The 14,319-nt window shown below is 39.0% G+C and overlaps 2 protein-coding genes across 2 annotated transcripts; both read right to left on the reverse strand.

Moving 5' to 3' along the window:
- Positions 1-156: 156 nt before the first annotated feature.
- On the reverse strand, positions 157-3,189 carry c8h22orf15 (chromosome 8 C22orf15 homolog). Its single transcript, XM_088428756.1, has 5 exons — positions 3,133-3,189; positions 2,880-2,966; positions 1,368-1,490; positions 397-471; positions 157-315 (listed from the first exon to the last, which is right to left on the reverse strand). The coding sequence occupies exons 1-5, from the start codon at positions 3,155-3,157 to the stop codon at positions 188-190; spliced, it is 438 nt and encodes a 145-aa protein (XP_088284882.1). The 5' UTR covers positions 3,158-3,189; the 3' UTR covers positions 157-187.
- A 1,467-nt stretch (positions 3,190-4,656) lies between these two features.
- On the reverse strand, positions 4,657-14,212 carry adora2aa (adenosine A2a receptor a). Its single transcript, XM_088420183.1, has 5 exons — positions 14,171-14,212; positions 11,460-11,745; positions 11,075-11,302; positions 8,367-8,529; positions 4,657-8,266 (listed from the first exon to the last, which is right to left on the reverse strand). The coding sequence occupies exons 2-5, from the start codon at positions 11,517-11,519 to the stop codon at positions 7,575-7,577; spliced, it is 1,143 nt and encodes a 380-aa protein (XP_088276309.1). The 5' UTR covers positions 11,520-11,745; positions 14,171-14,212; the 3' UTR covers positions 4,657-7,574.
- Positions 14,213-14,319: the final 107 nt, after the last annotated feature.

Genomic DNA, 14,319 nt, shown 5'->3' on the forward strand with positions numbered 1-14,319 from the left:
TTGAGGAAAAAAAACAGAATTGGGGTTTGCAAAAGCAGTCATTTAAAAAGCAACCTGTTGGGAATGGAATAAGCGGTGATTGAACCTGACCGTCATCATCTCATCATATGCTTATTTAATTTTTTTCCATTTCACTCACTTTGAGAAACGAACAGATTGACAGCTAGAGGATGGATGTTGGCGATGCTCATTTTGAACTGGCGTTTTTGCTCCAGCCCTGGCCAGCAGGGCCCTTCCTCCGTACGAGTCCTCTCCGACCAGAGGTGACTTTCTTGTCTTGCTCTTGACCAGGGTTGCACACTTTCCTCAGGAGTCCTGCAGATTTATTTACAAATCCAGTATGACGACACAGGTCTCAGGAGGATTTTGTTGATTTGTTTCCCTTTTTTTGATCACCTTTTAATTCTGGATGACTCTGACCAACATTGTGTAGGAGGGAAATATACTTCTGGCCTTCGTTGTCATCATTTCCTGAAGAGAAAGTACATTGTAATTGTATTTGTATCCTGTTATATCCTCCAAAATCAATGAGAAGACTCAGTTGTGCTAACCAACTATACGAAAGGCGACATTGCTGGCATATAAAATGAGACACCAGCGCCCACGCCAACATAACTCTAACGTTACACGGTACCACACACGATGTCTACCGTATTTGTTACAGTTTGTGGTGCATTTTTATAATTGGTTAAAATGCCGGCTTGCCCGCAAACCAGGCATTAGTTTTTTGCATTGATGTTTACTGTGGTCCTCCACTTTTCATCTTTACTCGTTTCATCCGCACTTCCCACCACCAATTTACACAGTAGACCTAACAACTATAAAATTGACATTAGCTATGGCTAACATTGTACATATTCACATAAAACGTTTGCACTGTTAGCGCGTTCTTAGCACTTCAAGCAATGACTTTATACAGGAAGCACTTCGCATGAGCCCAAACTAAACTTAAGTAAACTGACATGCTCAAAATCATCCCCAAAATAAATAGTATGGCTTCTGTGGACTTGTAAATCATACATCTCAAGGCAAACAAGTGAACTTCAGTCATATGGCCAACTGCTACAATTAATGTGAGTCATTTAAAGGGTTTAGGAGCATTTTTTTTACTATTATGCACTATTGTCATTTTAATATGCATGCTATCATTTTTGATGCATTTTTATAATGTAATACTATTCATTTAATGGGTTTAGATGCATTTTGGGGGGGCTTGGAACGGATTAGATTATTTACATGTAAAAAGCGGCTTTACTTATGAAAGATTCACGTTACGAAATTTCTTTTGGAAGTCCCCACACACAGTTCTTGATTCTGATGTGATTTGTCTCTCTTTAAAGGGAAAGACGAAGAGTAGAAGTACTCACGACAAACTTGTAGGAGGACATAGCGCTGTCTTTCTACCAGCAGACTGCTGGCGAGATCCACACTAAGCTGCTTGTTTTCTAAGTCCACAACTCTCCCGTTGTAGTTCATTAGATCCACAGAGTCTGGAAAATACAACAGTGCCTTCTTAGTTTTTGGTCAGTTTTTATTTTTTTTAATCCACGCTTCCAAGTTTGATGAAGGGGTGGGGCACATACTAAAGTGTTCAACCTGTTACCTGGATGTGGTTCCTTTTTAAAGTTTAGATGGCTAATATCACGCAATGTTTGACAAAATCGGAAACTCACAAATATACTGTATCAGGCCAGCAGTACAAACATTTTCTTTCTTTTTCTACCCTAGTCAAGAATCCTATATACTGTATCGCAGAGGTTCTCAAACTTTTTGGAGTCAGGGACTCTGTTTTTGGAAAGCAAATTTTCCAAGAACCACCCTTGCAATTAATTGCGGAAACACAACAACAAACATACGGTAATATAAGCCAGTGCTTCTCAATTATATAAGTATATGTGTTAACTTTCAGCCATACTGAAGTTTACAACATAAATATTGCAAATTGCATGCTTTTTCATCACAAATTGGGTTGATTTTCCAATTCACTTTATTTATATAGCACAATTTTAAACAAACGCAAGGTTTCCAAAGTGCTGTACAGGAAAAATAAAACACAATAAATCGGTAACACAATAAAAACACAATAAAACAGTAAAATCAAGTAAAATAAATAAAATACGATCAAGTACAATCAGTCAATACTCTGCAAGGTGTCGAAAGCCTTAGAGAAAAGGGGGGTTTTAAGAAGAGTTTTAAAAACATATCAAGAGGAGGCCTGTCTAACATGCAGCGGCAGATCATTCCAAAGTTTTGGAGCTGGGACGGCGAATGCTCAATCGCCTCTGAGCTTAAGCCTAGTTTTAGGCCCTCTCAAGAGCAGCTGGTCAGGTGGCCTGAGAGAACGGCTAGGGGATTACGGGTGCAGCAGCTCAGCTAGGTAAGGTGGGCCAAGGCCATTCAAGGCTTTAAAAGCAAATAAGAGTATTTTAAAACGAATCCTAAAATGGACAAGCAGCCAGTGAAGTGAAGCAAAAATCGGTGAAATATGCTTATATTAAACTGCGCTAGTTAAAAACCGCGCAGCAGCATTTTCCCCAAACAGGTTGATGCAAAGTATTTAGTGACTACATAATCAAGCTCTTTACTATAATTAATAATTATTGCACTTTAAAAAATGTATTAAACTAGTTGAATTGTTTGCTTTATTGAATTGAATGACTTTGTTGGTATATATATATATATATATATATATATATTTTTTTTTTTTTGGTGCAGTCAGACCAGGGCTCCACTTTGAGATCCACTGCTGTGTGGGATGTAGACACCTTTTCCTAATTGTCAAGAAGTTCAAAAATGAATTAAAGTGAGTGTGTCAGCAAAGGACTAATGGTTGCTTTAAAAACAACAACAAAGAAGACCCATAAGACAAGAGTGAATACCTTTCAAGTCCACACCGCAGCGCTCCTTTAAATTGTGGACAAAGTGTATCAGTTTGCAGTTGATGTTGAACATTTCCATTCTACTCTCTAAAAAAAAAGTGATGATTATAATCAACTCACACATAAATGGTAGAAAATAATATTCCACGCATTATTTTTAAAACATCAACAGAATCTTCAAACATTCACGTAACTACATATCGTAGACTAAGTATGGTAAGCATAAACTATAGGAAATGTGAATATGTCAAACCTCCAAACAGGACGGTGACAAACATTTCTCCTTCTGATACAAATCTTGCTTTCCTCTGCCGGTCTTGTCAGGGTCCAGCCTCATGTGTTTATACCAAAGAGACCACGGAGGACCCAACATACAGAAGTCAGCAATGGAAGCTGTTAAATCGGTTTTGTGCTCTACACAAAGACTCTGCTTGCAGGGGGACACCGTATGAATGAGGTGCAGAGATAGCTCACACACACACTCACGCACACACACACACAAATACACACATCCACCGTGGCTTCCTGTAAAATCCAGATCTAGTTAAAAGTGTGAAAAGGGGGGACCACTGTGGTCGGTCTCCATGGATTTTCAACACAGAGACACAAAGGAACTCCGAACTCTGAAAAGGGCTGTATATTTTGGCCTGCCACAGATTTCTGAACAAAAAAGCTGAAAGTCGTTAACACATCTTAGACACATAGAATAGCACGCCTTTGCGGCAAACCGCACTTACAACCGGTGGGCAAGTTGCAACAATGGAGATCCCTGTGGCTAACCTGGCGGCCATGCCACGTTACTCGTTAGATGCTCGTGAGCACCTTACCTTCTGCTTTTGCAGTCATTACACCAGGCGTTTTCATAAAATCCTACAAGCTCTTTTAATATATCCTCCAATTTGGTTGGCATTTTTTTTTTCCTTGCATGTGTTGTCCTGTCATTCAATAATTAATTAATGTGACACTGGCTCTTTCCAAGTTGTGTTACCCGCTTTTACCATTGTTTCCGGTTGTTGTCTATGTAGGGAGGAAAACGCCCATACAGCCAGATATACTTTGCTGGTTTCTCAGTATTTACAAGTTGAAATATTTCACTTCAACTTCAAAGATGTTGAATATTATTTTAGTTGCTTTTTTATATACTCGAACCCCTTTTATTGTGGAATACTTATTGTGGCCCATGACATATCCAGAATTCTGAAGTGTCCCCCAAGTAAGTTACGTTTTAGATCCCAGGTCTGTATATTGGATGACATTTGTTCCTGATCCACCATGAGAAAAAAGCGCTATTTTAGAAAATGTTCTTAAAGGCGATCGTGCGACAATCTCCACACATAGAAGTAACAAGTAGGTGTAATTTGAGCAAATTGCCAGCAGAGGTCAGTATTGACACTTTAGAGGGGAAGTCTTGCTTGGCCTTTTCCCCTTTTGACCATGGATAGTTGAACTCATGAGGGAGTTGCATGAAAGTATGGGCGAGGCTGCAGTCACAATATTGTATCACAATATGTACACTACACTATGCACACTATTTGATGATGCGAACCTTAGTGGATTAACAAAAACGTAAATGGCCATCTTGTATATAGCGCCTAAAATTTAACAGTGTGCAAACGTTTATAAGTCAAAGCTCCGAACGATTTCCTGAAATTAAACGAGTGCAGGCAGCGTGAAATGGCGTTGTATTTATTTTTTTTTCATTTGTTGAACCACCCTGAGCTACAATACTTCCAAATGATGAACATACAACCGGCAGAAATGTTGGCCTTATTTTTGAATGTTGCAACACAAAACGCATTTACCGCATATAATCAATCCCATCAGAATAGATACCAATAACGAAGCCCTCTGTAGTCTCTGTGCTAAATGTTCAAAAAGTAGATAAACCCCCTGAGTGACATTTCATACAGAAATAGGCCCTGACTCCTTCAACCTGAACACACAGGGGAACTGAAAGTAACGCTGGGAAATAAAACGCTCCAAAGATAGTGTGACTCATTACATTTGCTTTTCCCAGGATGGGTAAACCAGATCTTTATCCACAGATTAAAATCTACTATGAGAAATTTCTGCAACCACACATCCTACTTCCAAGTTAAGATCGTCTTACATGCAGGGCTTCTTCGAGACTCTCTAAACGTTTTGATGATTTTGTGGGCAATCGATGATGAAATCCCTAAAGTCTTTGCAAATACATAGGCCGATTGACAAAACTTTGCTCTTATGCTGTTTGTCTGTTTTCTCACACACACACTTGTTAACAAAGAGGTGAACCTTGCCCCATCTTTGCCTGAGAACGTCTGATTCTTCCGAGGATGCTCCTTTTAAACCCAATCATGACACCTGTTTCAAATGAACGTGTTCACTGTTGGAATGTTCCAAACAGGTGTTTTTAGACGTTGCTCAACTTTCTCAGTCCATTGTTGCTCGCCCAACTGAACATAGGTTGAAAAGGAGCCGCAAATCATTGTGGTCTGTTTTTATTTGCATTTTCGACATTTCCTAATTTCATTTGAATAGCAGCTGGTATGTACTACTGAGCCAGTTGGGATGCTGCAGCTATTCTTAAAGGGGCAATGTGTAAGATTTAGACCGTTTTTCATTACGGACAGCAGGAGGTGCTGCAGTTACCATTGCCCATAGCTTTAACAGACATGGCAGCCTCCAGAGGAGTGCCAAACCTCCATGTAATATCATTTCATGATAACTTGACCTATGATTATATTTAAAACATGCTGTTGGTTGTTAAGAACACATTTATTTGCAAGTTGTTTTTTTTAATTTATAACCATTTAATGTATTCCCTTTTTTTTTCATGAAAAACGGTCTAAATTTTACACGTTGTCTCATTAAAGCCAGAATAATAACTCTGGAAATATTTTGTGAACTTCCATTTAACAAGTGTAAGGTATTAAAATAACTTCAGTTGAAAAGAAAACTTGAGATTTAAGTCCATTTAAGTCCAAGTGCTCCATATTTTCAAAGTCACTTATATATTATATTCAACCATTTACCATTCACTCTTCTAATGATTGCATTCCCCTCAAAAATCTGCAAATGATCATTTCCCAAAAGCTATACAGAGTGTTTATTACATCACATTTTTGCTTAAGAAAAAAAAAAGAAATGTATCCTGCAAATAAACATGAAAAGAAAATACTGCAATTGATGGACTGAGGTTTGACTTTGTTATTTTGATTCTGAATTGGGGGAAAAATACATTTTAGAGTGGCTGATTAACTATTAGCGTGCTTTGCTTAACGCGGGAACGGGGGTACTTTGCTGAGAGGTACTTCAACATTGCTCAGTCAGGACACAAAGGGGCAACTGTTCCCACACTTTGGTCCACAGCAGGTCAACAGGACCAGACCAGCCTTGGCGGTCACAACAGAATTTGCAATTGCTTAAAAGGATAATACATTTAAGTCATGCTATATTTAAAACTAAAATGTTATGCTTTCACAATGGCTTTGCTTTGCAAGACAGTTTTTGCCTGCATATACGTTCACACTGTAAGGGCGAGAAAGGTGATAGAAAGGGTTCATGACTGACAGGGCCTCTGAAAATTGCACTTGTCAAATACGCTTTTAATGAAAAGTTAGCAGGCACCCTTGACAAGTGCTTATTTTAACATTAAGCCAATTGAGCACTGTAGTGATGAACTTTGACCATTGGATTGCAGTGTTGCTCACGTTGGCGAAGAAAGCCATACATACATTACATACTCGTAATTCTAAGTAAGAGATGGAAATTAATCCAATATCATATGTTACCACCCATGTTTACGTAGATATAGCATAAAATATTCTGCAGGCCTTGAAAGAGGAGTGCTAAAAATCGGGGTGGCACCGATAATGCTCGGCATTGAAAGAGTTAATTTCCCTCATTTATATGTTGACGCATTAATTCTATACATTTCAAACAATTTTTTTAAAACCACAATAGCCAATGTTGTTGTTTTTATATCTTATGGTTGCAGGCTCTAATTTAGTTCTGTGAAAACAGATGCAGTAAATGGTTAAGCCACTGAAGCACAATATATGAAACAATTTGTATTTAGAAATCATGAAAACTGTGGATTGAAAATTTTTAAGTACACAACTCCTGCTAAGAGACAACTTGGGTGAGGTGAAAAAATCAATAAAGCTTGTAACACCTGGCAATTTTAGTATACGTTTTCTGCCATAAGCAAAACAGTATTTTTCAAAAACAGAGAGGAGGATCTACGTACTTTACTTGCTTTCATGGGTCAGAAAAATGATCTGGCCTCCAGGCCTTTGGTTTGACACAGAGCAGTCTTTCCGGAACTTTACTGAGCCGAAGAACATACGCGACAGGAGAAAAACTGCACACCACCAAAAACAAAAATGTGACAAAAAGCTAGTGAAAAAATACTGTACGCAGCATTACTCCATTTACATTTTGTCAATAGCCTTTCATTGTTCCACTTGTTATGCCACTTCCATTGATAAACTGAACAAATATTGATGATTTAGACACAATAAATACTTTTTGGACCAAACAGGTAAATGTGATAATTTCACACAACACCCCCGATGACAACGCCAATCATCTTTCACGACTTTCCCATAAGTGGGAAACGGGTTCATGAAATACGCAGCGCATGAGCTCTGGCTAACTCAACACGTCAAAAGACCTTTGACCAGCGGAGTGTCGATGACGGCTGCGTGCGTGTCAAGGCACTTCCGTCATCTCACTCAGGCTGCTTTCCCCGTTCGGCCTGTGAAACAGCGGTTGCGCTGGTTTCTGCGCTTTGTTTCCCTCCGCATCCCCCGACGCCGCCAAACACCGTCCGCGATGATAGATGGGCATTTGAGCGGGTCTGATGGGATCCGTTTTGGGATCATTAGGCACAGGAGGCGACAGAGGCGTTTGGGATACGCTCAACAGTCCGCCTTCGACAGGAGAGACGCCGGCAGAGTTTTCGGAGATGCCTTGCTCAGCGCCAAGGTCAAGGCTGAGGCCGTTGCCTTTGAGCCTGAAGGAGTCGGTGAAGCTGCCGTGAAGCGAGTTGCGTTTACTGCCGCTTCTCTCCGGCAGCTCCTGCCGCCCCAGGACGTGGCGGCGGATGATTTTGCGGAAGGTTTGCCGAAACTCCCGGATGCGATACGCGTAGATGAACGGGTTGACCACCGAGTTGCCGTGCGACAGGATAATGGCCACGTACATGATGAAGAGCGGCGGACGCTGACACTCGGGGCAGAAAAGAGTGAAGCAGTTGATGATGTGTAAGGGCAGCCAGCAGACGGCAAACAGGCCCACTATGATGGCCAGAGACTTGGCGGCTTGGACCTCTTTCTGGAGAGTGGAGCGTGACTTTTCCCCATGAGCCGCTTTGACCTCAATGAGCTTGAGCTGGTGACGAGCTGCCATAAAGATACACAGGTAGATGGCCAGCATCAGCAGCAGGGGAATCATGACACAGACAAAAAAGTTAAAGTACACCATATAATCCATAACCACCACCTCCTCGAAGAGGCACGTCATCAGACCCGGTGGGCAGTCGCTGCTGTTCTTTTCGGAGAACTGGTGCCAGCCCATCATGGGTGTGAGGCCGATGATTATGGAGAGAACCCAGCAGACGGCAATGATGCACTGTGCCCGCTGGCCCGTCACCAGGCTGTTGTACCTTGAAAGCAACGTCACGTCAGATTGAATTCTAATATTTGTTCCATATACACCCAAAGGTTCGGTCGCTTAACATTTAATACTTGTCAATTACCCTACATTTTAATCTACGGGGTCTTCGCTCTATTTCCGTCGACGGCGGTCACGTTGACAGAGGAAAGCTCTCTCTGATTGGACAGAATTTGGCCAGACTACTGCCTCCTAGTGGCTTTGCATGCTTGTAAATAAATAAAACGGCACCCTGCGGATTCATGTAGCGGTCATTTTTTTCAACAAAGACATGAGGATGGAAGTATTTTACTTTCCAAGAGGGGGGAGCAAATGTGGGTTTAAATCGCCCTGGTAACGTAAAGACGGCCTTATCTTATTTTGTGGCATTTCTCTGACTGCACTCTTTCCAGTATGTTTATTTGATGATTTACCAGTGCTGGCCAATCTAACTTTCTGAACTACGCAAAGAATGGGGCTTTTTTTTTTTTTTTAACCAATCTAATTTCAACCGGGCTGTCCTTTCATGACAGCAATTTCCCACTCTCTCAAACTCAACAAAAAAAAAAAAAAACACATTGGCATAAATCTGAATGCATCACTGGTGGGTATGTATTTTATTTGATAGTTTATTTCTTTTGCTGTATTATTTGATAAATATTGATTGTGAAGTGCTCCGGCTAATGTTTGCGGCACAGGTAGTTGCTTTTACGTTGAATTTTGTATGAACGCTTTCTGTAATTGCAATGAGATATTTGCAGCGGAAATCAAATCAAGGCCCAGGTAGGTAGGAAATGCACTGCCTGCCGCTGGCTCCAACACTGAACCCATGGAGGCAAGCCAGCGCTGTAATTCGAAATGTCTAAGTTTGGTATGAATCACAACAAGGTCTCTTCCTGGTCTTGAAGAGGGGGAAAAGGGGACAAACAAACAAGTCTGTAAGTACTTCTAAGTCTATTTTCAGGGTGCATGCCGCACAGTGTGGGAGAGCAGCTGAAAGGGTCGGTTTGTTTCGATCGCATTCTGCAGATGTTAAAGTGCAAATGTCAGTGAGTGTTGCTGCAACAACAACAGGCCTCCTCCCCTGTAGGAAAAACTCATTTGCAGAGAAGCTGTCACATGTTTGAGTGAAAAGTGTCTGCTTGTCTCCTGGAAACCGGAAACACAAAGTAGTCTCTGAAGTTACAATAGAAGCAAGGTCACGCTTGAAACCCGGGACAGCAATAGCTTCACACGTCTGACATGTGATGAGACGAGTGTTCGATATAGTCTGCGGAAACAATTAGAGGCAAAGGCGATTGATTGCTCCGGGGAGGCACGGTCTCGTGGGGAACACCATTTTTGGCCGCACTCAGCTGGGATGTGAAATGCTGTGTTTGAAATGTCTCATCTCCGCTGATAGATAGATAGATAGATGTCAAGTACATGTTTGTCCTGCTCCAGCCTAACGCCCACATCAACTAGAAACGAGTTGATTGAAGGAAAAAAATGTGCCGGAATTTAATGCGAGACTAAAACCTGAATGACATTTTTTAAATGGCATGGGAAAAGCAAAAATAAGGTTGTTGGAAAATGTTCCCGTAGGTAACATTTTGATCATGTATGTACTCGCATCCCTAGAATGTGATATAAAAGATATAGGTAACGTCTATCATCAACTTCTGAAATATTCTATTCAGCGCAGGTCACTCTACATTTTTAACATCGGATGTGCGTGATTTCATTTAGTAACCAGAAGATCTGATCATTGTATATACTTTGGTCATGGCTTTGTGAATTGCCAAAACACATCATTTCAAATTTGGGACCTTATATGTACAACACCGCATTATGCATTGCAATAACTTGGTGAATACAATATCCTAAATTGACAGTCCTGTATTGGTATAGCATTGGTAAAAACATTGTTTCTGTAGTAGAAATAAATCAGTATGTAGACTCTCGTTGAAGAAAAAAAATGTGCCTATTACAGTCATCTGTGATTTTAATGTTACTTTTTACTAGTTCACAAAATAAATACCTGAAATCTTTTATTCCTTGATAATTAGAATGGACTATTATTAGCTTGTATTCGCCAATAGAAAAAATATGTAAGTGGTTGAAAGTTATGCTTGATGAAACATTTTTTGTTTTGGAGGGGGGCAAGTTTGGATCCCAATCATAAAGTTTGTAAATGCTTGACTTAGGTGATGGAAACAACTAAGGGTTGTTAAGCTCATTGAATGTTTTTAATCCATTTTCTTCCATATCAACCGATACCATACAATTGTAAATGTACATTTATACCATAATTTTAGGAACATGGCCTGCATTCAGAGCATTATTAAATGTATATTAACACACAAAGCAGCTTTGCAAGCAGTATGGCGCCTTGCTCAAAGACCCCTTTATCAGGTATATTACCCTGTGTCCACTGGGATATTTTGCGATAGTCTCCTGTACCCTAAGACGAAAACGATATACATGTTTGTGAAGTTGAGCTCAAGATATGAATGCAAAAACAGATCATGGCCAAACGTGAATATGTAATGTAAGTAGTTTTTGAAGATTAAACTGACCTGAGAGGCAGTTTGATTGCGATGTAGCGGTCCATAGCAATGGCCAGCAGGCTGAAGATGGAGCTCTGGGTGAGAATGAGCACAAAGCAGGCGATGAAGAGGCAGCCGTAGAAGTTGGAGCAGAAGCCGATGCTGATGACGATGGCGAAGGGAATGGCCAGGACGCCCACGGCGATATCGGCCACGGCCAGCGACACCACAAAGAAATTGGTGTTGCTCTGCAGGTTGCTGTTGAGGAACACGGCCCAGCAGACCAGCACGTTGCCCAACACAGAAAAGATGGCAATCAGCAGCTCCACCACGATGTAAGGGGCAGAGGCGGCAGGGTTTTCCAGCATGATGAGAAATGAAGATATTTTACTGATGAGGAGGGAGGTGGCCTCACCTCAACTACCATAGTTACGGCCTGGCAACCACTAAACTCAACATCTTCGACCTCCGGCATGAGACGACGTGGCGGCTTGACCCGGCCTGATCAGCTCAAACTGCTGTTAAGAAGCTCGACACAGCAGCAGATGAAGTCTTGGTCCCGAAAAACACAATAACATCAGTTGTATCCTCTCCGACCAAAAGCTCTTCTGCTCTTCAGATCCCCGCAGGTCCTTCCCCTCTGTGGATTTTTCCCATGAATCTCTCAAGGGGGTGAGATGTAACCAGCACCGCACAGTTTTCTACAGCGTAAAGAAAGAGGAAATGGTTTAACAACAAAGGAAGTGTGCAGCACAAGGAACTTTGCAGCACATACATACATACATACATACATACATATATATATATATATATATATATATATATATATATATATATATATATATATATATATATATATATATATATATATATATATATACTGTATATATATACATATATATATATATATATATACATATATATATATATATATACATATATATATACATATATATATATATATACATATACATATACATATATATATATATATACATATACATATATATATATATATATATATATACATATATATATATATATATATATATATATATACATATATATATATATATATATATATATATATATATATACATATATATATATATATATATATATATATATATATATATATATATATATATATATATATGTATATATATATATATATATATATATATATATATATATATATGTATATATATATATATATATATATATATATATATATATATATATATATATATATATATATATATATATATATATATATATATATATATATATATATATATATATATATATATATATATATATGTATGATTATTCTCCATATTCTGTTCTCTTTGTGTCGTATTATATCTATTTGGTTCCAGTGTTATAGTTTTAGGTTAGAGTTTTTATCCAATCAGAATTTAGCTAACTTGTGTCACCAGGCTGTATGAAATCTGCCCGAGCCTTCACAATCAACCGTTGCTGGCATTTGTGCACTGTTAGTGAACTTCGAACGTTGAACGTGACATGTTCGCACCCTGTGATTGGATGGGAGTCAGCGCTATGCATAGCAACCAAGCTACATGGTGTCTCTTGGTTAATCTGCATTAACAGTGTAGAAAACACCAAAGGTAGGGATCGTTATCAGAAAAGTCCAATATATCTAACTGCTTTTTTAACCCACAATGGCTGAAGGAAAGAAAAACTTCAAACAAATCGTTAATCTTTTCATGAGGAAAGAAAGAATGGATTTTGTGTTGAATAAGTGATTTGGCGGACAGATGTTTTGGTGAGTGCAAGCATTTGATTCTTTTTTTTTTTTTTCATTTTCAATATGTTTTTGTAATTTTATTTCACTCATATTCATTTAATGAATATTGATGTTTAAATGCTCCGGAAAATAGCCTGTGTAGTACACAATTAAGGTGATGCAACACCCAGTAATGTCTACGTGCGATTTCTCCAGCAGTGCTGTCGGTCTAAGTAGTGTGTGTGATAATTTTACAAAATATTGATTAAAATGTTGAAAATATCTCGCCAACATATTTGCCAATCATGGCATCTCCTGAAAATGGCTGATTTGGGATTTGAAGATTGAATTTTCATAGATTTTAAATGATATACGGCAACCCCGATGAATATGCACTGTGAAAACTGTGAACGGATGCAACAAGCAGCATTCGTCTACTATAGGAAGTGGAAGGGCACAAATGCAAGCTGCCTTTCACTGTGGTTTACCACACCTCTCTCTGAGACTAGAAATGCTAATGATACTGTCAACATCACTTAAGATAAGCACATTTTAATTCTATCTTATTCTTCTATCCTATTCTTTTCAGTACCATTTTGAAAATATGCTTTGCTCAACAAATGATTTGTGTCACAATTTTTTTTTTTGGGCAATTGGCCATGCAGTGCAATTGCATTGACAGTATTCTGCAGGTACTGTGTGTAATGTAGATTAGAATATATTGCCTATGAATGTACACTTTGGGGAATTTACAGAGAGGGATGACTCTCGGCATGCTTATAAATACGTATGCAACATGCCTGATCAAGATGAAGTTTTGGTGGAGCCTTAAACATTGGACACAATACATTTGCAATAGGTAATGTTTGATGGAACCAAGGACAATTGTATGCTGTTATGAAATTATGGTGTAAACCTTAGTTTTAAAATTCACAAAACCCCACAACATTTACTCACAGAATCAATTTCTATGACACACACACTGCATATTAAACAGATTTAACAAAATTCTTTAATTCTCTGAATTCAATCATATCAAATTAGACTTAGAAGACAACTGTATTCCTCAGACATTCTATTAGGCATATGTTCACATAAAAAAAGCATCCAAAATGCAAACATCTTGTGTTTGATGTATTTTCTTTGTTTAACGATATCCTTTGCGGCCAGTGATGCAGGTTTAGGCATCATAGTAAATTACCCAACTCTGAGTATTTGGGTCATAATACGGATTTTAAGTGTGTCTCAAATTGTGTGTTTCATCGCACTATACACTAAAACCTGAGGGCGTTCACCATAGTAGGTCCACACCAATCCATAATTTCAGTCTTTGCCCTAATTGATTTTCCTAACCAAATCTATCAATAAAAGCAACTTACCTAATTTCTGTCTTGTTCAACAGCAATCATTGACTGTGGCATAACAACGTCTTCTTCTTTATCTCAGCTTCCCTGCTCTCAGCGTGAATATTACTGATCAATAACTTCTGCTTTTTTATGACACAAACACAAGAGGCACACCCTCTCTC

This window comes from Hippichthys cyanospilos, chromosome 1, assembly GCF_059441005.1.
Source record: "Hippichthys cyanospilos isolate Australia breed blue-spotted pipefish chromosome 1, RoL_Hcya_1.0, whole genome shotgun sequence".
NCBI lineage: Eukaryota > Metazoa > Chordata > Actinopteri > Syngnathiformes > Syngnathidae > Hippichthys > Hippichthys cyanospilos.

Bases quoted from the DNA above. Each gene is read 5' to 3' on its own strand.
- c8h22orf15 (XM_088428756.1), bottom strand. From the start codon at position 3,157: ATGTTTGTCACCGTCCTGTTTGGAG. The intron at 2,967-3,132 runs GTTTGACATATT...CTTTTTTTTTAG, and splicing joins TGTCACCGTCCTGTTTGGAG to AGAGTAGAATGGAAATGTTC. The intron at 1,491-2,879 runs GTATTCACTCTT...TGTATTTTCCAG, and splicing joins CTGCGGTGTGGACTTGAAAG to ACTCTGTGGATCTAATGAAC.
- adora2aa (XM_088420183.1), bottom strand. From the start codon at position 11,519: ATGCCGGAGGTCGAAGATGTTGAGTTTAGTGGTTGCCAGGCCGTAACT. The intron at 11,303-11,459 runs GTGAGGCCACCT...GTTCCTCAACAG, and splicing joins CCGTAACTATGGTAGTTGAG to CAACCTGCAGAGCAACACCA. The intron at 8,267-8,366 runs GTGGTGGTTATG...TCTTTATGGCAG, and splicing joins TGACGTGCCTCTTCGAGGAG to CTCGTCACCAGCTCAAGCTC.